Source organism: Panulirus ornatus, chromosome 1 (assembly GCF_036320965.1).
Source record: "Panulirus ornatus isolate Po-2019 chromosome 1, ASM3632096v1, whole genome shotgun sequence".
Lineage (NCBI taxonomy): Eukaryota > Metazoa > Arthropoda > Malacostraca > Decapoda > Palinuridae > Panulirus > Panulirus ornatus.
Window position 1 is genome coordinate 94637130 of NC_092224.1, and position 24310 is coordinate 94661439.

A 24310-nucleotide genomic window follows, 5' to 3' on the forward strand; every position below is an offset into this window, starting at 1 on the left:
AGCCTATCCAAGCATTAACCAAATCATTATGAGAGAATTGACAAAACACGAAAACATAAAATAATTTGTTCAAGACACACCCATCTACCCAGGTCAACCCCCACCAAGTGACCCTCATAATAACTCTCCCTCACAATGGTTACGGCTCGACAAAACAGACAGTGGCTGGTCTATACAGCTTGGTGTTGGAGGCGGAAATCAAGTGTGATGTTGGTATTTAGATAAATTTAAGTATTGGCACCTAGTGATGAGGTGGATTTTCTCCACAAAACATGTTGTGCCACAAGTATAGGAAAATTACATGTTAAACAAAATTGCATGAAATCCTACTGAAGTGCGATTTCACCAGCCTATCATCACGGACAAGTGGGATCATATATATATATATATATATATATATATATATATATATATATATATATATATATATATATATATATATATATATATATACAGACATATACATATTTACACATGTACATAATTCATACTTGCTGCCTTTATTCATACCGTCGCCACCCCGCCACACATGAAATGACAACCCCCTCCCCCGCATGCGCGCGAGTTAGCGTTAGGAAAAGACAACAAAGGCCACATTCGTTCACACTCAGTCTTTAGCTGTCATGTATAATGCACCGAAACCACAACTCCCTTTCCACATCTAGGCTCCACAAAACTTTCCATGGTTTACCCCAGATGCTTCACATGCCCTGGTTCAATCCATTGACAGCACGTCGACCTCGGTATACCACATCGTTCCAATTCAATCTATTCCTTGCACTCCTTTCACCCTCTTGCATGTTCAGGCCCCGATTTTGGTCTCCTGCTTCTCCTTGTTCCTTCCACCTCTGAGGAAAGATTGAGAAAGAGGACATATGATGACCCATATATCCTCTTTGTCAATCTCACTCATTCTCATTCTCTCCATATGTCCACACCATTTCAACACACCCTCTTCTGTTCTCTCGACCACACTCTTTTCATTTCCACACATCTCTCTTATCCTTTCATTACTTACTCGATCAAATCACCTCACACCACATATTGCCCTCAAACATTTCATTTCCAACACATCCACCCTCCTCTGTACAACCCTATCTACCTATCTATAGCCCATGCCTCGCAACCATATGATATTGTTGGAACTACTTTTCCTTCAAACAAAACCATCTTTGCTTTCCGAGATATCGTTCTTTCCTTTCTCACATTCTTCATCGCTCCTAGAACCTTCGCTCCCTCTCCCACCCTGTGACTCACTTCCGCTTCCACGGTTCCATTCGCTGCTATATGTCCACTCCAAGATACCTAAAACACTTCACTTCCTCCAATTTTTCTCCATTCAAACTTGCATTCCAACTTGTCCTTCAAACCTACTGAACCTAATAACATTGCTTTTATTCACATTTACTCTCAACTTTCTCCTTTCACACACTTTTTTCAAACTCAGTCACCAACTATTGTAGTTTCTCACTCGAATCAACCACCAGGACTTCTCATCCCCAGCAGACTGCATACTCTCCCTTCTCGCCAAAACTCTTGCATTTACCTCCCGAGGCACCCCATCCATAAACAAACTAAACAACCATGGGGACATCACATACCCCCTAGTAGTAAAATAGTACATAAAGTGGTTTTTACCGAACGATTGATTGTATTCATGGTCTGTATTTTGCTTGGAATATGTACGTTATAATACTCTCAATTGTCATCCTGACTTCTTTATTCAGTTCACAGTGGATGAATGAATTACATTTGCTAGATGATACCTCCTCATCCTGATTTTCATCTTGTTTATGACAGCAGTTCCTAAACTTCGTGTAGAGATTATGTTAACCTTCAACACATACACACATACCCACACACCTCATCACCACGTTTAGATTTTTTAGATAAACTGCAGACGCAATTAGTGAAAAGTTCTTCGAGAGATGTAGGGATAGAGCAACCAGAGGACATAACACGATTTTTACGAAATATTCCTTATAGAATTAAAGAAGTGCTTTTATAGTATAAAAGGACCGGGTGAATAAAAGATGACTGAGCATATGGTTAATGCAGACATCCTATTTGAATCTGAGTTGACAGTCTAAAAATCGTTCGAGAGATGGGGCCCCACAGGTGTGAAAGTCCTTTCCCTACGGTACGAATAGGTAGTTACAATAGGTAATTACACACACTCACGTCCAGGGATATAAAGTGGTTAGCATCACTGTTCACGGTTCGGCTCCTGGGCGCATTGGTCTGGCCACATACAACCCAGGTTTTCATCGTCGATAAATGGATTCCTAGTCGAAGCTGGGTCTGAGTGTATGTACAGTACACCTAGGATTAAAGACGTGGTAGCATACATGCAGGTATACCGCAACTTGAGTATAAAATTCTTTCCCCATAAACGGTGTCACAAATAGTAATCTGTTGTAGTTCTAAGGATTTTTTTTCTGGGTCAGTAGAGGCTATGACCTGGTTGTCGCCAAGAAAACTAGGTTGAGCCAGGCTTAAGAAGCCAAACAGCTGAGAACACATGACCACAAATGATTGCTAACAAACAACGACAATAAGAAATTTAAAATTCTCGCAGCTTCTAAAAGTATTAGAGGGGGGATCACTGAAGCAAAATCCAGTGATTTGAAGGCGACGATGCAGCATCATACTGCAGTTCTATACAAATAAGTCTAAACAAATTGGAGCGGCTTCAGCTTCTCTGCCCTCCTATGCCACCGCCACTGTTACTGGGTAAAGTTTAATTGATTTCTTTCGCTTGTAAGGTTGCAACTGTTTGCATAAGCGTCGAAATATTGATCCCGTGTCTCAGATGATCCCTGAAAGGCACGGTTGACCTTCGGAGTCTAGCTCCTCACAGCCCAACCCCCTGTGTGTGTATATAAGGCGTAACATGGCAATGCAGGTCACAATTCCATTAGCCTCCGGTTGAGCAACGCTGGGCGAGTAAGAGTACGTAGCCTAGCCAACAACACGCCTCATCTGTCGCCGTTTCGTTGTGTTTATACATTTTATCGAGTTATTTCCTTCTGTACAAATATTTCCCTCACTTATTCCACTGCTTCGTGAACTTATACGTTTATATGCATATTCCTTGTCACAGTTTCCAGCTCTGTAACGACTACCATTAAGCACGCTCCCGCCACATCGGTCAAGATGGTAGTCCAGTTCAAGGTGTTCAAGAAGGCGTCGCCCAACAGCAAGCTGACCATCTACCTCGGCCGACGGGACTTTGTCGACCACGTATCCGCTGTCGATCCTGTGGGTGAGTACCAACGAGTTCCTCCTCCTCCCTAGTTTTGTAGTGTTGCGTCCTTCGACCTGAGGAAGTGAACAGCGATACATATTGTTCACGTGAGCATGTGATCATGACTCCTATATATAATTTTCTTCTTAAGTAGCCAATTCCTTGAGTCCATCGGTTGCCGATGATATATCCAACCAAATGCCTGCAATCGTTACCTAAGTATTCCAGCGGTTGAGAAAGTGGATCTGTCAGGTGAAGTAATACGTTACCGTCTCCATGTCACGCCTATAGGAAGTATGCCACTGTCATTTCATGCGGAGGAGCGAGCGGTGGGGAGGGTCTATGCGAAAATCTACCTCCGCTGCAGTCAGGTGTTTAGCCAGGAGTGTCAGTAAAAGTGGATCAGGGTTTCCACAAAATATCCAAGTGCTGAATATGTATTTGTTTTACCCTCTTTTTTTCTTTATACAGTATTAGCTGAGTGCAACCGGTCTTAGATTACACTTTCTGAAGGGGTAATTTCCCATGAAAAGAAATCTGAAGAGTGTCATATTATGTCTGGAAGTGCTTGGCATTTGGCTGATCCTTCATCGGATAGTCTGTTGTCCGTCTGGCCGAATCTTGTGAAAGAATGAACCTAAGTGCTTAGCATTATTATCATGTACTTATAAATAGCAGTACCAGTTTTTCATCGGGACTACTTTAGGAAGGAATGATCGAAGAACTTACTTCATATGTTTGTAAGACTGATACTGCATCAGTTCCAATAAATCATAAGTATTAGCAAATAAGTAATTGATTACACATGATGATTTGAACTGTAAACCAGGTGATCGGTGGCCAGACTAATATTGAGGTTTAACTCACGAATGGTTTACATTTTCTGTGGTAATCATATCTTATAGTCATTCTCGATTACATTTTCTGTCGTAATCATTTCTTATAGTCTTTCATGTTTGACCCAAATAAGACTTTCCAATCCAGAATCCATAACATATCTGATGATAAAGGTAGAATTAAGATACAAATACATTAACGTATTAACACAGCTTGGCAAAGTAAAACTGGTAATAATGAAGGTTTTGCGGATCCATTCATATATGTCCTTGAATTTTTGCGTCTTTTCCTTACTGGCTACAACTCAACAGAAAAGAACTGATAAATTTGTTAATAAAATGAAAAATGTAAACTCAATTCTGTTCACAAGTTGAAACAAAATTCCCATCGTGTAATACTGCTCTTTTTAATACACCCGTTTGTTTTCCTTATATCACTCATGTTTTAGAATTTCTCTTTTTATACTTTGCTCTTATGGTCTTTTTCTGTTATTTTCTTTTCGTTTATTTCACGTTTCTTGCTGTCCGTTATTCCATTCCTTTAGACAATTTCTTTAATCACTACTTCACATTTCTTTCGTTCATTACTCGATTCAACTTTCTTCTTATTTCTTCCCTACTTCTATCACTTTTTCTGTCTCCGCAACTAGCAACTCCATTTCATTTTAAATATCTCATCTTCCTCCACCTCAGCTGTAAGATCTTATCCCTACATCTTCCTCCACCTCAGCTGTAAGATCTTATCCCTACATCTTCCTCCACCTCAGCTGTAAGATCTTATCCCTACATCTTCCTCCACCTCAGCTGTAAGATCTTATCCCTACATCTTCCTCCACCTCAGCTGTAAGATCTTATCCCTACATCTTCCTCCACCTCAGCTGTAAGATCTTATCCCTACATCTTCCTCCATCTCAGCTGTAAGATCTTATCCCTACATCTTCCTCCACCTCAGCTGTAAGATCTTATCCCTACATCTTCCTCCACCTCAGCTGTCAGATCTTATCCCTACATCTTCCTCCGCCTCAGCTGTAAGATCTTATCCCTACATCTTCCTCCACCTCAGCTGTAAGATCTTATCTCCTACATCTTCCTCCACCTCAGCTGTAAGATCTTATCCCTACATCTTCCTCCACCTCAGCTGTAAGATCTTATCCCTACATCTTCCTCCACCTCAGCTGTAAGATCTTATCCCTACATCTTCCTCCACCTCAGCTGTAAGATCTTATCTCCTAACGCCCATGACAGCCAATGATAAATGTTGGTCTGTTGGTTATGGCCTCCAGACGGCGTGCTGATGTTGGACGCAGACTACCTGCAGGGACGCAAGGTGTTCGGCCAGCTGGTCTGCAGCTTCAGATATGGCCGCGAGGAGGACGAGGTGATGGGCCTTAACTTCCAGAAGGACTTGTTCCTTGACTCGCGACAGATCTTCCCGCCCAGCGCAGACGTCGAGACAACTAGGCTGCAGGAGCGGCTAATGAAAAAGCTGGGCGGGAACGCATATCCGTTCTCCTTCAAGATGCCCATGAACGCCCCTCCCTCAGTCACCATCCAGCCCGGGCCAGAGGACGAAGGCCATCCCTGCGGTGTCGAGTACTATATCAAAGTCTTCGTCGGGGAGAAAGAAGAGGATCCTAGTCATAAGCGGTAAGTGACGTCATGATATAAGATGGCCGACCTGACGTCTAATGTAAACATTGACTTTTAAGTACTTAGCTTTAAGGAAGTTTCATTTATAACTAGTCAGTGATAAGCCTCTACGAAATAGCATAAAGTTATCACGACATAAGTGAAGACATCTTTAAAAGTTATACGTAATAATTGTCGTCTAGGTTTGCATATCTTTTTTTCTGTCATTAATTTGCTCTGTGAGACATTTTTCTTACATTTCCATCAACGCTAACGTATCACTGCCATTGCTATAACGCACAGCGGAACTCACGACGTCCTTGGGAAGAAGACAATACAGCCTAGTAAAAATATTTTTTCATAAGCCTTTTAGGGAACCCGGACGGTGCGTAGTTAACGATGCTTTCCTCTCACTTGCTTGCCAACACTCGGCCTTATCCAGAATCCTTACATTCGCTCCAGGTCCTCTATTTTGATGAACATCCGCCGGATCCAGTTCGCACCCAGCAAGACAGGTCGTCAGCCGTGCACCATCGTCAGGAAGGACTTCATGCTCAGCCCAGGCGAGCTGGAGTTGGAGGTGACCCTGGACAAGCAGCTGTACCACCACTACGAGAACATCTCCATCTGGTGCATCATCAGGAACCACAGCAACAAGACCGTCAAGAAGATCAAGGCGGCCGTCCAGCAGTCCGTGGACATCTGCCTCTTCAGCGGTGGTCAATACCGCAGCACCGTCGCCAGCGTCGAGACGCAGTAAGTACGCTTTACGCTTGACGCACATGCGTGATTGTCAAACGTGAATAATGAGGAGAGAGAGAGAGAGAGAGAGAGAGAGAGAGAGAGAGAGAGAGACTCATTCATATATCATCTCCGTAGAGAGGGATGTCCTGTGGGACCGGGTTCGAACCTTCAGAAGCAGCTGACCCTCACCCCAACCCTCAGCTCCAACATGGACCGCCGTGGCATCGCTCTCGACGGCCACCTGAAGAACATCCACACGAACCTGGCCTCCTCCACGCTGTAAGTTCTTATATCTTGTTCTCTTCATCGTTATTCATCACCTCGTGTTCTGTAAAGTATATCTCATGTTTTGCCTGCGAGATCATATTTTTTTCCTTGATATCAATAAGGTCATTCTTAAAGTGAAATCTTTGCCTTGCTCACCTTGACTGCTGCGTCCTTCGTATAGAATATTCTAAGATTGATAACGTCAGTAACATTATAGCATTGAGAGTAACTAACATTAGAGCAATTATCAGTAATTTGTTGATATTGACAGTGGAATGTCGTTCTATATATTGCCTAACCTTTTTCTTGTTCTCCTTCACACCTTCTCCCGACACACATGCTTGGGGACATAACTAACCCACCCTTTCTCCCTAGCTTGGCCAACCCCGAGACCCGGGACATGTTCGGGATGCTCATTTCCTATATCGTCAAGGTCAAGCTGTACCTGGGAGCCATGGGAGGAGAGGTCACCGCCGAGTTGCCCTTCGTCCTCATGCACCCCAAGGTAGGTCAAGCCTTCCGTAGGGATGGCAGTGTGTCGCTTCACTATCCTGTCTCCATCTATAGTGGTGGGTGGGTAGGAGCCTTCTGCTTCACTATCCTGTCCTCATCTAATAATGGTGGGTGGGGAGCCTTTTGCTTTACTATCCTGTCTCCATCTATAGTGGTAGGTAGGGAGGAGTCTTCTGCTTTACTGTCCTGTCTCTAGCTATAGTTGGTGGGGGGGGGGGGGGGGAAGGAGAATTTTGCTTTACCATTCCTATCTCCACCTTAGTGGTAGGTGGGGAGGAGCCTTCTACTTTGGCATCCCGTCTCCATCTATAATGGAAAGTGGGCAGAAACCATCTGTTTTACTAACCTCTCTACACGTAGACAAATTACGAATACAAAACAGTAATTACAGTCCCCCACCAAATAAAGTTGACATATACCTTCGGATCCTCTGTTATCCATCCCTCTTTCCAACATTATCTCCTCCAGCAGTTTATCCTCGTCACGGGCCATCAGGTCCTCTGTTATCTGTCCTCTCTATGTTCTGCCCTCCAGCAGAGAGCCTCGTCATAGACCATCAGGTCCTCTGTTGTCTGTCCTCTCTATGTTCTATCCTACAGCAGATATCCTCGTTATAGACCATCAGGTTTTTTAGTATCCCATAAACTTGCTCTTGTCCTTGGACTAGTTCCTCACTTCCGCTTTCCTCAGGAGTGAGTTTTGCCCCTTCCTCCCACCCACTTTGAGTAGGGTTCCATATCATCTTCCTTGAGGGTGCGAGTAGTCTCAAATCACCACTCATAAAGCAAGAATTGTCTCACTTGAATGTCCCTGAGGGTGAGCAGTACCTCACCTTTACCAGTGTCAAGGTTATTGATATGCCATCCTTACCTCCACAAGATGAGGCGTATCTTCCCTCAACCTCCCCGAGGGAAAGCAGTTCTAATCATACCTCCCCAAGAGTGAGAAGTGCTTAGGGTTCTACCCTCTCATGAACGCGAGGTGAAAAGGTTTCGACGCAGCCATTCCTGGAAACATTCATGCTCACAAGGTAAACAGACTAGCGTTCGAAAATCATCCAAACATTGCATTGAGAAGAGGAACCTTTGAGTTCCTTTCCGATGACTCCTGTTCAGACCTTACAAAACCAAGGACTCCAGATGCGTCAAGTTTACATCTATTATTAAAATCCACAAGGAATCGAAGCTTCATACATGTTTTTAGTGCATTAAGACTCAAAGATTGTAAGATATCTCAGTAGATACTGTCTATTACCACTTTATGCCAGCAAAAAGCTTGGAGACTAAACCCATTTGTTGTAGACTTGTTTAACTTTTCTTGTTCATTATTCAAAAGTAAGATTGTCTTATTTACAGCCCGATTTACGTCGGCTGATGCGAGGTGACAGTCAGGCACAAGTGGAGGCCTTCCGTTCCGACAGTCTGGCCGGCACAGTGGACGACAGCTGAGCAAGCCAGACCAGGTCACGTCAGGTACATGGCCGCCAGACCAGAGACCAGGTCGTGACAGGTACATGACCGCCTGGTCTGGTATAGGAAGGGAGTGAAAGAGTTTGGGGGAAAGGGGGTTAAAATTTTCTGCTTTAGATATTTTGTATTTCTTTTCGACTGTATTCCTCCGTGGAGGGGAAACGCAAATTTCCTTTCATGAATCATAAACTCTGAACATTTTTTGTATGGAAAGTCCTGTTGCTTTTGTTATAAAAAAAAAAAAGGCTCTACAAGAGGAGTTTTTCTTTGTCCTGCACTGTCATTATCCTCCACACACAGTACACTGTCATTATTCTCCACACACACACTGCACTATCATTATCCTCCACACACACTACACTGTCATTATCCTCCACACACACTACACTGTCATTATCCTCCACACACACTACACTGTCATTATCCTCCACACACACTATGTTATCATTCTCCACATATTATTCTCCTGGCACCTCCTAATTGTTGAAGTATCTCGGGGTCAATGACTTTTTGGAGAACTAAGTCGCTTGATCAACAGGTTAAGCTTGGCATAACCACTCTCTTACTCTTTAATCATTCATTTCATGATTGACGTCATGGTGGTATTTTCGTAATATATGATTTCAGGAGGAAAGAGATTTGTAGTGTGAGACAAACAAGACAACACATGAGAACATCGGTGAGGTGGGCAAACGAGGAAACGATAGCAAGAGACAGTGTGAAGTGAGAAGGAGGAAATAGAGTGAATTATTTTGATGAACTGTTGAATGTGTTTGATGATACGGCAGCAGATGTAAGGGTGTTTGGGTCGGATGGTGTACAAAGTCAGGGCATGTGTTGTGGTGGAAAGTGTCGATGGAAGCCTTACATAACGTGAAATATGGTAAGGCGGTTGGAGTGGATGGTATTGCAGTCGAATTTCGTAAGAAAAGATGGTGACTGTTGTGTTCTTGGTTACGTTATTTATGATTTTCAAGTATGTCTGTAGATCATGGTGAGGTGTCTGAGGATTGGAGGAAGAGCATGTATCGTGCCACTGCATAAAATCAAGGTAGAGGCGAAGGTTATAGTGTTCGAGTTATCGAGGTGATATATTCCATTTTTTTTTTGTTTTCGAAGTGTAAATCATCTACCGCAGTTGTGATGGAATGAAACGAGGTGTAACTGTATGGAAGACAAGCCTGTACAATCTATGTCCCAGATACAACAGATGCACAGACAACTGAAGTCAAGAGACGCTTTCACCAAGAGTCAAAATGTGATCAGAAATAGTGAGGGAATTTATATACATACAATGTTTCGATTTTGATTCAGTAAGAAGAAGAATAATAGAAATTGTCGACCCCTTAATAAGGGAGGTCGGGGATGTCATTGATCACCCGATCATTAAGAAGTCAGACGTACAACAACGGCCACTCAGGTCTGGCGCTGCTGCAGACGACGACGTTCAGTTGCAAACTGTTCTTCAAGGAACTGCCTGAATCGCGCCCCTGAATCCTCTTCAGAGTCCTCATTGTCTGAATCCACTTCAGAATCTTCATCGTCAGAGTCCTCATCGTCAGAGTCTTCATCGTCAGAGTCTTCATCATCAGAGTCTTCATCGTCAGAGTCCTCATCGTCAGAGTCCTCATCGTCAGAGTCTTCATCGTCAGAGTCTTTATTGTTCAACTTCGAGACGATGGCCTTCAAATCCTCCGCTCGCTGAGACAGGTTCTCCAAATCCAGTGCCATCTCGGCAAGTTTCTTGGAGTCGTCGTCTGAAGACTTGAAATTTTCAATCTCTTGCTCCAGCATGCCAGTCAGGGATTCCATGCTTTTCTCCAAATTCACTATATCTTGGCGAAGCTTTTCGTTCTCTTGCTCAAGAATTTCCAACTCCTTGCGTTGGTTTTCGAAATTCTTGTCAATATAACTACGAATCAACAAATTCTCTTTATGTATGGACTGCCATAGTTGGTCTCGCTTCTGTTCTTGTACGTGATCCAACCTTGCGAATTCCTTTTTAATTACTTCGCTCACTTTCTGGACGCGGGTTTTAAGTTCCTCCCGGTTCCTTTCTCCTTCCTGGGCCATGTCTTGTACATGCTTGCGGAGTCTGACGCTGAATTTACGTTGTAAGTGCAACACTTGCAACGTTTCCTTGTCCTACTCAAGTGTCTTAAGGGGTCTCAGTGACTTTTGAGGGGGATGGGGACGGAGATTTTGCTCGACCTTATCAGAGGCCGGAGGCTGGAGATTTTTGTCAAAGGTCATTATTCTCCACTCATACTGCACTGTCATTATCCTCGACACGCACACTACACTGTGTGTAGTGAAGATGATTTTTGTCAAAGGTGGACTGAAGTTATGTAGAGGGAGAAGTGAAGACTATTGTGGCAAGGGTATAGTGAAGATGAGTTTGTGAGGGGTGTAGCGAAGATGAGTTTGTGGAATGTTTGGGTAAAAGGAACATTGAAGTTATGCAGAGGGTGAAGTTAAGAGGATTGAGTGAAGAGTATAGTGAAGATGAGTTTGTGAGGGGTGTAGCGAAGATAACTTTGTGGAATGCTTGGGTAAAAGGAGCATTGAAGTTATGTAGAGGGTGAAGTGAAGATGATTGTGTCAAGTGTATAGTGAAGATGAGTTTGAGCACTGATGTTATGTAGAGGGTGAAGTGAAGATAATTGTGTCAAGGGTATAGTGAAGATGAGTTAGTACACGGATGTTATGTAGAGGGTGAAGTGAAGATGATGTCAAGGGAATAGTGAAGATGAGTTTGTGAGGGGTGTAGCGAAGATGAGCTTCTGGACTCTTAGGTGAAGATGTCTTTGCTTAAGATAAAGATGCGTTTGCCTAGGCCTGCAGCCTCTGCAACAGAATAGGTTCCCAAGGAATAAAACCCCCACCCCCACCTTCCCCCACGTGACCAATGAATCCTTTCAATAGTTTATGCAAACAAAGTTTCTGATCTAACCTTACTTTAGGTACTTAATGTCTGTATCTATACGAGTAAACAGCCTTAGTTTTCATATCTCAATCTATGTTTTAAATCTGAGAGGGAGATACGGGCAACGGCTGCTGTTTTTCTAACTGATGTTAGTATAAAACGTTTGCTGTCAGCTGTGGGCCACTACTGCATTTTCTTGTTACTTCATGATTCCCCAGCTACTGCCCAACACACCAGTTACTTCATGATTGATTCCCCAGCTACCACCCACCACGCCAGTTACTTCATATATTCTCCGCCTTCTGCTCAGCACCCCAAGCTACTGGAAATCATCCCAATTCATGATTCATCAGCTAAAGCCAGACACCCCATTTACTTCAAATGTTCTCTGAATTCTACCCAACACCCAAGTTCCTTGCCCAATATACCAATTACTTCATGATTCCCTAGCTACTGCTCAACACCCAAGCCAACACCCAAACTACATCACACACCTCAGTTATAACCCAACACTCCAGCCAACACCAAAACAACATCACGCACCTCGGTTACATCTCAACACCCTAGCCTTCACCTAAACTACATCACACACTTCAGAGACATCCCAGCACCCTAGCCAACCTCCAAACTACGCCACACACATCAATTACATCCCAACACCTCAGCCAACACCCAGAATACATCACACACTTCAGTGACATCCCAACACCCCAGCCAACGCAAAAACTTCACCACACACCTCAATGACATCCCATCTATTTCCAGGCATCCCTTCTTCACCATCCTCAACCATGGACGGCGTCAGCGACCATGCATTATCCATTTTTTCAAAAATCTCTTTTTCAGATTAAAACGACTTTTATGTTAAAAATAAAATAAATAATAATAAAAATGCATTTCAGGCACATCCTTTTAATAGCATTGGTAGGCTATATGTGCTTCAGCTCTGTAGTATGGGCCAAGGAGTCCCGCTACGTAGGCGTCCACCACCAGAGCGTAAGGTTCGACGACGAGGGATCCTTCGACGACCCCTTCAGAGTCTTAACGAGAGATCTCCAGCTGGCTCAAGCCTCTGATAAGGTCGAGCAAAATCTCCGTCCCCACCCCACTCAAAAGTCACTGAGACCCCTTAAGACACTTGAGGAGGACAAGGAAACGTCGAAAGTGTTGCACTTACAACGTAAATTCAGCGTCAGACTCCGCAAGCATGTACAAGACATGGCCCAGGAAGGAGAAAGGAATCGGGAGGAACTTAAAACCCGCGTCCAGAAAGTGAGCGAAGTAATCAAGAAGGAATTCGCAAGGTTGGATCACGTACAAGAACAGAAGCGAGACCAACTATGGCAGTCCATACATAAAGAGAATTTGTTGATTCGTAGTTATATTGACAAGAATTTCGAAAACCAACGCAAGGAGTTGGAAATTCTTGAGCAAGAGAACGAAAAGCTTCGCCAAGATATAGTGAATTTGGAGAAAAGCATGGAATCCCTGACTGGCATCCTGGAGCAAGAGATTGAAAAGTTCAAGTCTTCAGACGACGACTCCAAGAAACTTGCCGACATGGCACTGGATTTGGAGAACCTGTCTCGGCGAGCGGAGGGTTTGAAGGCCATCGTCTCGAAGTTGGACAATAAAAACACTAACGACGAAGACTCTGACGATGAAGACTCTGACGATGAGGACTCAGACGATGAGGATTCAGACGATGAGGACTCTGACGATGAGGACTCTGATGATGAGGACTCTGACGATGAGGACTCAGACGATGAGGACTCTGATGATGAGGATTCAGACGATGAGGATTCAGACGATGAGGACTCTGATGATGAGGATTCAGACGATGAGGATTCAGACGATGAGGACTCTGACGATGAGGACTCTGACGATGAGGACTCTGATGATGAGGACTCTGACGATGAGGACTCTGACGATGAGGATTCAGACGATGAGGACTCAGACGATGAGGATTCAGACGATGAGACTCAGACGATGAAGACTCTGACGATGAGGACTCTGACGATGAGGACTCAGACGATGAGGACTCTGACGATGAAGACTCTGACGATGAGGACTCTGACGATGAAGACTCTGACGATGAGGACTCTGACGATGAAGACTCTGACGATGAGGATTCAGACGATGAGGACTCTGAAGAGGATTCAGGGGCGCGATTCAGGCAGTTCCTTGAAGAACAGTTTGCAATTGAACGTCGTCGTCTGCAGCAGCGCCAGACCTGAGCGGCCGGTGTTGTACGTCTGACTTCTTAATGATCGGGTGATCAATGACATCTCCGACCTCCCTTATTAAGGGGTCGACAATTTCTATTATTCTTCTTCTTACTGAATCAAAATCAAAACATTGTATGTATATAAATTCCCTCACTATTTCTGATCACATTTTGACTCTTGGTGAAAGCGTCTCTTGACTTCAGTTGTCTGTGCATCTGTTGTATCTGGGACATAGATTGCACAGGCTTGTCTTCCATACAGTTACACCTCGTTTCATTCTATCAGAACTGCGGTAGATGATTTACACTTCGAAAACAAAAACAATGGAATATATCACCTCGATAACTCGAACATTATAACCTGCGCCTCTACCTTGATTTTATGCAGTGGCACGATACATGCTCTTCCTCCAATCCTCAGACACCTCACCATGATCTACAGACATACTTGAAAATCATAAATACCGTAACCAAGAACACAACAGTCACCATCTTTTCTTACGAAATTCGACTGCAATACCATCCACTCCAACCGCCTTACCATATTTAACGTTATGTAAGGCTTCCATCGACACTTTCCACCACAACATATGCCCTGACTTTGTACACCATCCGACCCAAACACCCTTACATCTGCTGCCGTATCATGAAACACATTCAACAGTTCATCAAAAAAATTCACTCTATTTCCTCCTTCTCACTTCACACTGTCTCTTGCTATCGTTTCCTCGTTTGCCCACCTCACCGATGTTCTCATGTGTTGTCTTGTTTGTCTCACACTACAAATCTCCTTCCTCCTGAAATCATATATTATGAAAATACCACCATGACGTCAATCATGAAATGAATAAAGAGTAAGAGAGTGGTTATGCCAAGCTTAACCTGGTGATCAAACGACTTGGTTCTCCAAAATCTTATTGCGCCCCTATCAAAACAAATGTCACCAAAGCCAACAACCCTTCACTGAATAAAAGTTTTATTCAGATATATATTTAGGCTTTATATAAGACTTTTGTTCAAGTATTATATCAAATACCATGTATTATACCTTTAGTCATTAATATTTAGGTTAAGCAGAAACACTCACCAGAACATAGATTAAGCCACAGGTACCCAAACTATGAAAAATACACTATAAAATTAATGTTGAAAGCCATTGGTTCTTTGAATAGTAAATAAAAAAGCATTAGTAACGCGAAAGTCTTTTTGGGAGTATATGTATATAGATATTCAAATAGAAATACAGGGTGTCCTAAAAACGTGTCCTAACATTTTGACTCTCATAACTCAATCATTTTTTTTCATTTCTTTTCAGATCAAATTAACAGCTCATTGATTAACAAATCATTACTGAAAATTAGAGCTACAACTGAACCTTCCTTGTTTTTACTGATGTGAACTGATCTATAATGTCTTCAAAGTCAGTTTTCTCAGTTTCTTCTCTTTGCACAGAGCAGAGCAAGACCACAGACTCTCTCTTGACCCATAGAAGCTCTCAGATATGAAAGTAGTAGTTTCATCTTGCTAAATGATTTCTCACATTTGCCAAAGGAAACGTCGATGGTTAGCATTATCTGAATAGAAATGCGAAGATTAGGAAAGACACTGTCATCGCCACACTGAACAATGAATTTGAGAACTTTTTCAGGTCGACTTATCTTTATATAAAGTTGGTACGACTTGACAGCAGCATTCTGCAATCGAAAATGTCTTCACATATCTGCTGTCCAAAAATATCAGAGCTGTACATTTCACATAAACCTTCACACTTCTTCTTTAGGTCAGTGCTGTCGACACTATAACACAGTCCCTCGACATCGAGAAGGAACCCAAACTTGGTATCTGTGTCATGTAAACGAGTGAACCTTTCATCCATTTCTCTGTGAAGACGGTCCAGTGTTACCTTCATGACTCTTTTAATTTCCTCTTTCTATGTTAACCCAGCGTCTCTTGATTTCTCATCAGCCATTCGTTTCTTTCGTCTCCGACGTTTTTCTGCTTCAAAATTCCATTCTTGACAAAGATTAATTAAGTCCTTCTTCGTGTGACTTACTAACCCACACTTCTCGTTTTCGTCAAAATCATCTCCAAGGGCTTTCAAATCCAGGGCAACATCATGAAAGTTCAAGCTAGGATCCTGTAGCCTCTTTTGAACACGGTCAATGCAAATGAGCATTTTCTCCCCAAAGCCTAGCAAAGTCAGAAACTCAAAACTGAACATGCGGTTATGCAGCTGCCTTGCCTCACTTCTTCTTTCACTGGTCTCATCTTTATTGTCTATCATATCCTGGAGGATTTGCAGTATCTCATCAAGGTACTTGTTGACGAGGTTTACCGCCTCTGTCCTTCCACTGTACCTGGTTTCAGACTCTGACTTAACAAAAAACTGACCATCATTGGATTCTACTTAGCTGCATGTAAAACTACCAAGTTGAGCGAGTAATTATGACAAATGATATACACCGCCAACTTGTTTTTCTCACATATTCTTTGTTGGACACCACTTCTATGCCCAGCCATCACATCAACGTTGTCATAGCACTGTGACCGACAATCTTGTAGCTCAATTTTGTCTTTCTTTAGCTGTTTCAAGACGTCTTCAACCAAGCTCTCAGCATCCTTCTGGCTTGCCTTCATAAAACCAAGGAAGGCCTCTTTAACACAGACTTCTTTCCTCTTAAAATCAACTTCCACGTACCTTACTACTGCTCACGGTAGTGTGCTTGATCAGGAGTCGAGTCGAACATGAGACCATAGTACTTGGCTCTACGAATGCTTCTCAGTAAACTCTGGCGAACACTGGATGCCATCAGGTGGATGAATTCATTCTGGGTACTTGGTGAAAGATAAGACGTGCATCCAGTTTGACCTTTTACATGTCAAGTGTTCTTTCATGACATTTTCACCAAATATTTCACAAGCTCATCATCACTACACCCCTCACAAACTCATCTTCGCTACACCCCTCACAAAATCTTCACTATACCCTTCATACAATCATCTTCACTTCACCCTCTACATAACTTGAATGCACCTTTGACAAAAATCATCTTCACTACACACAGTGTATTGTGTGTGTCGAGGATAATGACAGTGTAGTATGAATGGAGAATAATGACCTTTGACAAAAATCATCTTCACTACACCCTCGACAACCTCAGCTTTACCACACCCTAAAAGAAACGCTACACTGTGTGTAGTGAAGGTGATTTTTGTCAAAGGTCATTATTCTCAACTCATACTACACTGTCATTATCATCCACACACACTACACTAAGTGTAGTGAAGATGATTTTTGTCGAAGGTGCACTAAAGTTATGTAGAGGATGAAGTGAAGATGATTGTGTCAAGGGTATAGTGAAGATGAGTTTGTGCACTGATGTTATGTAGAGTGTGAAGTGTAGATGATTGTTTCAAGGGTATAGTGAAGATGAGTTTGTGAGGGGTGTAGCGAAGATGAGCTTGTGGACTGTTAGGTGAAGATGTCTTTGCTTAAGATAAAGATGCGTTTGCCTAGGCCAGCAGCCTCTGCAACTGAAAAGGTTCCCAAGGAATAAAACCCCCACCCCCCACCTTCCCCCACGTGACCAATGAATCCTTTCAATAGTTTATGCAAACAAAGTCTCTGATCTGACCTTACTTTAGGTACTTAATGTCTGTATCTATACGAGTAAAAAGCCTTAGTTTTCATATCTCAATCTATGTTTTAAATCTGAGAAGGAGATACGGGCAACGGCTGCTGTTTTTCTAACTGATGTTAGTATAAAACGTTTGCTGTCAGCTGTGGGCCACTACTGCATTTTCTTGTTACTTCATGATTCCCCAGCTACTGCCCAACACACCAGTTACTTCATGATTGATTCCCCAGCTACCACCCACCACGCCAGTTACTTCATATATTCTCCGCCTTCTGCTCAGCACCCCAATTCCTTCATGATTCCCCAGCTACTGGAAATCATCCCAATTCATGATTCATCAGCTAAAGCCAGACACCCCATTTACTTCAAATGTTCTCTGAATTCTACCCAACACCCAAGTTCCTTGCCCAATATACCAATTACTTCATGATTCCCTAGCTACTGCTCAACACCCAAGCCAACACCCAAACTACATCACACACCTCAGTTATAACCCAACACACCAGCCAACACCAAAACAACATCACGCACCTCGGTTACATCTCAACACCCTAGCCTTCACCTAAACTACATCACACACTTCAGAGACATCCCAGCACCCTAGCCAACCTCCAAACTACGCCACACACATCAATTACATCCCAACACCTCAGCCAACACCCAGAATACATCACACACTTCAGTGACATCCCAACACCCCAGCCAACGCAAAAACTTCACCACACACCTCAATGACATCCCATCTATTTCCAGGCATCCCTTCTTCACCATCCTCAACCATGGACGGCGTCAGCGACCATGCATTATCCATTTTTTCAAAAATCTCTTTTTCAGATTAAAACGACTTTTATGTTAAAAATAAAATAAATAATAATAAAAATGCATTTCAGGCACATCCTTTTAATAGCATTGGTAGGCTATATGTGCTTCAGCTCTGTAGTATGGGCCAAGGAGTCCCGCTACGTAGGCGTCCACCACCAGAGCGTAAGGTTCGACGACGAGGGATCCTTCGACGACCCCTTCAGAGTCTTAACGAGAGATCTCCAGCTGGCTCAAGCCTCTGATAAGGTCGAGCAAAATCTCCGTCCCCACCCCACTCAAAAGTCACTGAGACCCCTTAAGACACTTGAGGAGGACAAGGAAACGTCGAAAGTGTTGCACTTACAACGTAAATTCAGCGTCAGACTCCGCAAGCATGTACAAGACATGGCCCAGGAAGGAGAAAGGAATCGGGAGGAACTTAAAACCCGCGTCCAGAAAGTGAGCGAAGTAATCAAGAAGGAATTCGCAAGGTTGGATCACGTACAAGAACAGAAGCGAGACCAACTATGGCAGTCCATACATAAAGAGAATTTGTTGATTCGTAGTTATATTGACAAGAATTTCGAAAACCAACGCAAGGAGTTGGAAATTCTTGAGCAAGAGAACGAAAAGCTTCGCCAAGATATAGTGAATTTGGAGAAAAGCATGGAATCCCTGACTGGCATCCTGGAGCAAGAGATTGAAAAGTTCAAGTCTTCAGACGACGACTACAAGAAACTTGCCGACATGGCACTGGATTTGGAGAACCTGTCTCGGCGAGCGGAGGGTTTGAAGGCAATCGTCTCGAAGTTGGACAATAAAAACACTAACGACGAAGACTCTGACGATGAAGACTCTGACGATGAAGACTCAGACGATGAGGACTCTGACGATGAAGACTCTGACGATGAGGATTCAGACGATGAGGACTCTGACGATGAAGACTCTGACGATGAAGACTCAGACGATGAAGACTCTGACGATGAAGACTCTGACGATGAGGATTCAGACGATGAAGACTCTGACGATGAGGATTCAGACGATGAAGACTCTGATGATGAAGACTCTGACGATGAGGACTCTGATGATGAGGACTCTGACGATGAGGATTCAGACGATGAAGACTCTGACGATGAGGACTCTGATGATGAGGACTCTGACGATGAGGACTCTGACGATGAGGATTCAGACGATGAAGACTCTGATGATGAAGACTCTGACGATGAGGACTCTGACGATGAAGACTCTGACGATGAGACTCTGACGATGAGGACTCCTCTGACGATGAGGATTCAGACGATGAGGACTCTGAAGAGGATTCAGGGGCGCGATTCAGGCAGTTCCTTGAAGAACAGTTTGCAATTGAACGTCGTCGTCTGCAGCAGCGCCAGACCTGAGCGGCCGGTGTTGTACGTCTGACTTCTTAATGATCGGGTGATCAATGACATCTCCGACCTCCCTTATTAAGGGGTCGACAATTTCTATTATTCTTCTTCTTACTGAATCAAAATCAAAACATTGTATGTATATAAATTCCCTCACTATTTCTGATCACATTTTGACTCTTGGTGAAAGCGTCTCTTGACTTCATTTGTCTGTGCATCTGTTGTATCTGGGACATAGATTGTACAGGCTTGTCTTCCATACAGTTACACCTCGTTTCATTCTATCAGAACTGCGGTAGATGATTTACACTTCGAAAACAAAAACAATGGAATATATCACCTCGATAACTCGAACATTATAACCTGCGCCTCTACCTTGATTTTATGTAGTGGCACGATACATGCTCTTCCTCCAATCCTCAGACACCTCACCATGATCTACAGACATACTTGAAAATCATAAATACCGTAACCAAGAACACAACAGTCACCATCTTTTCTTACGAAATTCGACTGCAATACCATCCACTCCAACTGCCTTACCATATTTCACGTTATGTAAGGCTTCCATCGACACTTTCCACCACAACATATGCCCTGACTTTGTACACCATCCGACCCAAACACCCTTACATCTGCTGCCGTATCATGAAACACATTCAACAGTTCATCAAAATAATTCACTCTATTTCCTCCTTCTCACTTCACACTGTCTCTTGCTATCGTTTCCTCGTTTGCCCACCTCACCGATGTTCTCATGTGTTGTCTTGTTTGTCTCACACTACAAATCTCCTTCCTCCTGAAATCATATATTATGAAAATACCACCATGACGTCAATCATGAAATGAATGATTAAAGAGTAAGAGAGTGGTTATGCCAAGCTTAACCTGTTGATCAAGCGACTTAGTTCTCCAAAAAGTCATTGACCCCGAAATACTTCAACAATTAGGAGGTGCCAGGAGAATAATGAGTGGAGAATGATAACATAGTGTGTGTGGAGAATGATGACTCTGTAGTGTGTGGAGGATAATGATAGTGCAGTGTGTGTGTGGAGAATAATGACAGGGTAGTGTGTGTGGAGGATTGTGACATTGTAGCGCTCCCACAGTCGCCCCACAATTATCACCGTGATGACGACGCCTTGATCAGGTTACAAGGGACAGCCTTTCACTTCACCTGACCGAACACTCCTAGTAGAATGAGTTTGGTGGCTCATCCTCACATCTGCACCTGCAGTATTCATACCTAAAACCCACACTCGATGTCCATGGTTTCAGATCAAAAGCTGCCGCTGTAATTATAGATGACCTGACTTGAGTCCTTCTATAAAAAGTGCCGCTCTTACGGACTTAACTTCAGGTCCAACAGCATGGAGAAGGTCAAAAGTTTGCGACATTCGACTTCGACGTCTCTGATTCCCTCTGGGAATAGCTAACCCCTACAGACCTGGCCTCATTGCCTCTTAAGTACCCGGATATCAACGCAGCAAGAAAGCAGGCGGGCATCAAACTCACTCACGAGGGGTAGCTGGCCTACACGAGAAACATGTTCGAGCCCTTCAAGAAGCAACATATCTGGCCATCCCCAAGACCAAACCCCCAGCCAGACGACACCAAGACCATTGGTACTTCTGCAGCTGAGTGGAGGTCAACAAATAGGTAAACTGATTTAAAAAAAAAAAAAAAAAACTACAGGAGACGCCCCCGCCGAGGCAAACACCTTCTGCAGGACACAATCAAGCACACGAGAGAAGAGACCAGAAGCACCAAGAAATCAAGCTAGCTCAAGTGGTGCTCGGAGCTGAACGAACACACCACCCTCGGCAGGATGTGGGGCCAGATCAAGAGAGCATCTGGTATGACTGTACCACCAACACCGGCTCACCGCATTCCCAGGGGAGAAGGCAGAGAGACATGCGGGTCTCTTCTCCGACCGAGCAGCCACAAACATCTTACCCACACTGACAGAAGAAACACAAGAACAACTTAGACAGGGTAGGATACAACGCATACAGGAAGCAAACAGCAGAAAAGACTCAACGGACATTGCGAAAAGCAATGAAACGGAGCAGGGACACGGCACCAGGGAGGGGTCGACAGAATAACTTACTCCATGCTACGCCAAGCTGGAGAAGCTGGACACGAGGCACTGCTGCAGGGCATCAACGCCTCGTGAACAGCACAGAAACTTCCACTGTAATGGAAAAAGGCAGACGTCCAGCCCATTCTCTGAGCACCATCGACAACAAGCCGGCTGTAATGGTCTTTCTGGACCTGGAAATAACCTTCATTCTAGCTAGTCCGCTGGCGATATTAGAGACTCTAGGTTGATCAAAGACTACCTAACGCACCGTCAAGAACGAGTACAATTCCAAGGAGTCGCTTCGTCAAACGAGCCCCTCGAAAACGGCACACCACAAAGAGGCATCCTCAGCCCAACACTCTTCAACGTCCTGATGGAGAACTTTGTGAAGCTCCCCTTCAGGCTTACGATTGGTTAAGCTCTGCTTCTACGCCTATGATCTCCATCTGATAGTGAGAGGGCGCATGAGATTCGCCAACGCCCATCACGCACTCAAGTTGGTTAAGAACGAGTGCAAAACAAGGGCGATGGCCCTGTGCTCCTCGAGGCTGCACAGGACACTCTCTATTTAGGGAACGCCAGTAGCCTTGGAGTGTGGTTTGACAGGAACCTCAGCTTCAGGACGCAGCTTCAGTATCTCCGACAAAGGACACAGAGGACACATCATGAGATCGCTGTCTAGCTCAGCCGCCGGGGCTAACATGGAGGCGTTCAAGACGTATTACACTGCCGCCATCAGATCGCTGGTGGACAACTGTGCTCCACCACTGAGGGATGATGACCAGGTGACCAACATGGAGGTTATCCAAAATGATGCACTCAGGCCCATGCTGGGAGCTCCCATGTGGACTAGGATCTGCAACCTGCAGATGGAGACTGGACTGCCACCCCTAGCAGCAAGGGTCAAGCAGACGACAGCGGCGACTCTAGCTAAGATCTGCAGGTCAGAGAAGCCCTCCACCACGAAGGCCAAAGTTCGGGCCGCCCTCCACTTAGACCACAGGGAACGGGGGAACCTCTTGGACGCACAAGGCGGCCAATGCCATCCAAGCCTTTCAAGCGGCGGCACCCCACACTGGAGACGGAGGATACACCGCACCACTGGTACAGTGTACCGCCTCCATTGGGACCCTCCACCAGCCAGCCACCTTCGCAATCACAGCACTGGGAGACAAGATGTCCGGCCTCCAGTAGGAGGACCTGAGAAGACTGACTTTGACAGCCATGGCCACTGAGACTTCTGCAGAAACTGTAGCATACTTCATAGACGGCCCAGTGGACCAAACAGATGAGGGAAGGTCGGGGTTGGCTTTCCACACCCAAGGTCTTACTCGTTGTCATATGGTTGCTCCAACCTACAGACAAAGTTGGTAGTCAGCCCTGGAACACGCAGCCACCATGCACTCGAAGCCCGTGATAGTACACACGGACCCCAGATTGTAACAACATGGCCAAACAACACTGCACATATCACCTATAACCAGTTGTACCAATATGGCCAAACAACACTGGACACATCACCTATAACCAGTTGTACCAATATGGCCAAACAACACTGGACACATCACTTATAACCAGTTGTACCAATATGGCCAAACAACACTGCACATATCACCTATAACCAGTTGTACCAATATGGCCAAACAACACTGCACATATCACCTATAACCAGTTGTACCAATATGGCCAAACAACACTGGACACATCACTTATAACCAGTTGTACCAATATGGCCAAACAACACTGGACACATCACCTATAACCAGTTGTACCAATATGGCCAAACAACACTGGACATATCACGCATACAATCCCTTGTAGAATCATGGACAAACGGGTGTTACTTACCTCCAGTCTTCCGACAGATGTAGGAAGCCAAGGAAGCCAAAATCTCTCATCACTTGACTCCGAGAATATCAATCACTTCACCAATGTTCCAGTTATACTACATCCAGGACTTGTATATAATTTCTGAAGGCTTTATTCTACCGGTCATTTCTCATTCCTATTATATATCACAATGTCTCACTAAATCATTCACGAATCACTATAATAATCAATGATTACTAGTCACGATGTATCACAGTGATGATTTGTCCATTATATCATTCACTAATATCACTGGCCCATAAAAGAGTGGATGTTAGTAACACTCGAAATCAACTTCGTTTTTCCCTCCACCTAAACCTGTCACGTGTGAGTTTTCCTCATATGTTACACTGATCTTTTTCCTCATATATTACTCACTGATCTTACGCCCCGAGGTGATGTTTTCGCTAAAGACAGAGTCACTCTCACGATCATATTCCCGCCCGCCATATACGACACACGAAGGTTTCAGTGTACATACGCACTGCTGAAGGAGCGCATCTGACGCAGGCTACGTAGATGCGAGTTGGTGGTGATGCGTCAGAGCCAGCGTTGCCTGATCATCACACACCACCACACACGCGTGTCCTCCTCACCCTTGCCTCCACTGGCCACTGCCTGGGCAACACTGTGACGACAGTGGTCCACTTTGTCGTGGGGGATTGGACGGAGCCAC

At 44.1% G+C, this 24310-nt stretch overlaps 2 protein-coding genes across 2 annotated transcripts; both read left to right on the plus strand.

Moving 5' to 3' along the window:
• The first annotated feature begins 2900 nt into the window (after window positions 1-2900).
• Window positions 2901-8953, plus strand: LOC139751171 (arrestin homolog). The gene is made up of 7 exons (XM_071666293.1): window positions 2901-2952; window positions 3104-3265; window positions 5367-5730; window positions 6175-6468; window positions 6592-6735; window positions 7099-7228; window positions 8592-8953. Exons 2-7 carry the CDS (start codon window positions 3157-3159, stop codon window positions 8682-8684), a joined length of 1134 nt encoding a protein of 377 aa, XP_071522394.1. The 5' UTR covers window positions 2901-2952; window positions 3104-3156; the 3' UTR covers window positions 8685-8953.
• A 9391-nt stretch (window positions 8954-18344) lies between these two features.
• Window positions 18345-19797, plus strand: LOC139751178 (uncharacterized). The gene has a single exon (XM_071666305.1). The coding sequence runs from the start codon at window positions 18376-18378 to the stop codon at window positions 19714-19716; it is 1341 nt and encodes a 446-aa protein (XP_071522406.1). The 5' UTR covers window positions 18345-18375; the 3' UTR covers window positions 19717-19797.
• The last annotated feature ends 4513 nt before the right edge of the window (window positions 19798-24310 follow it).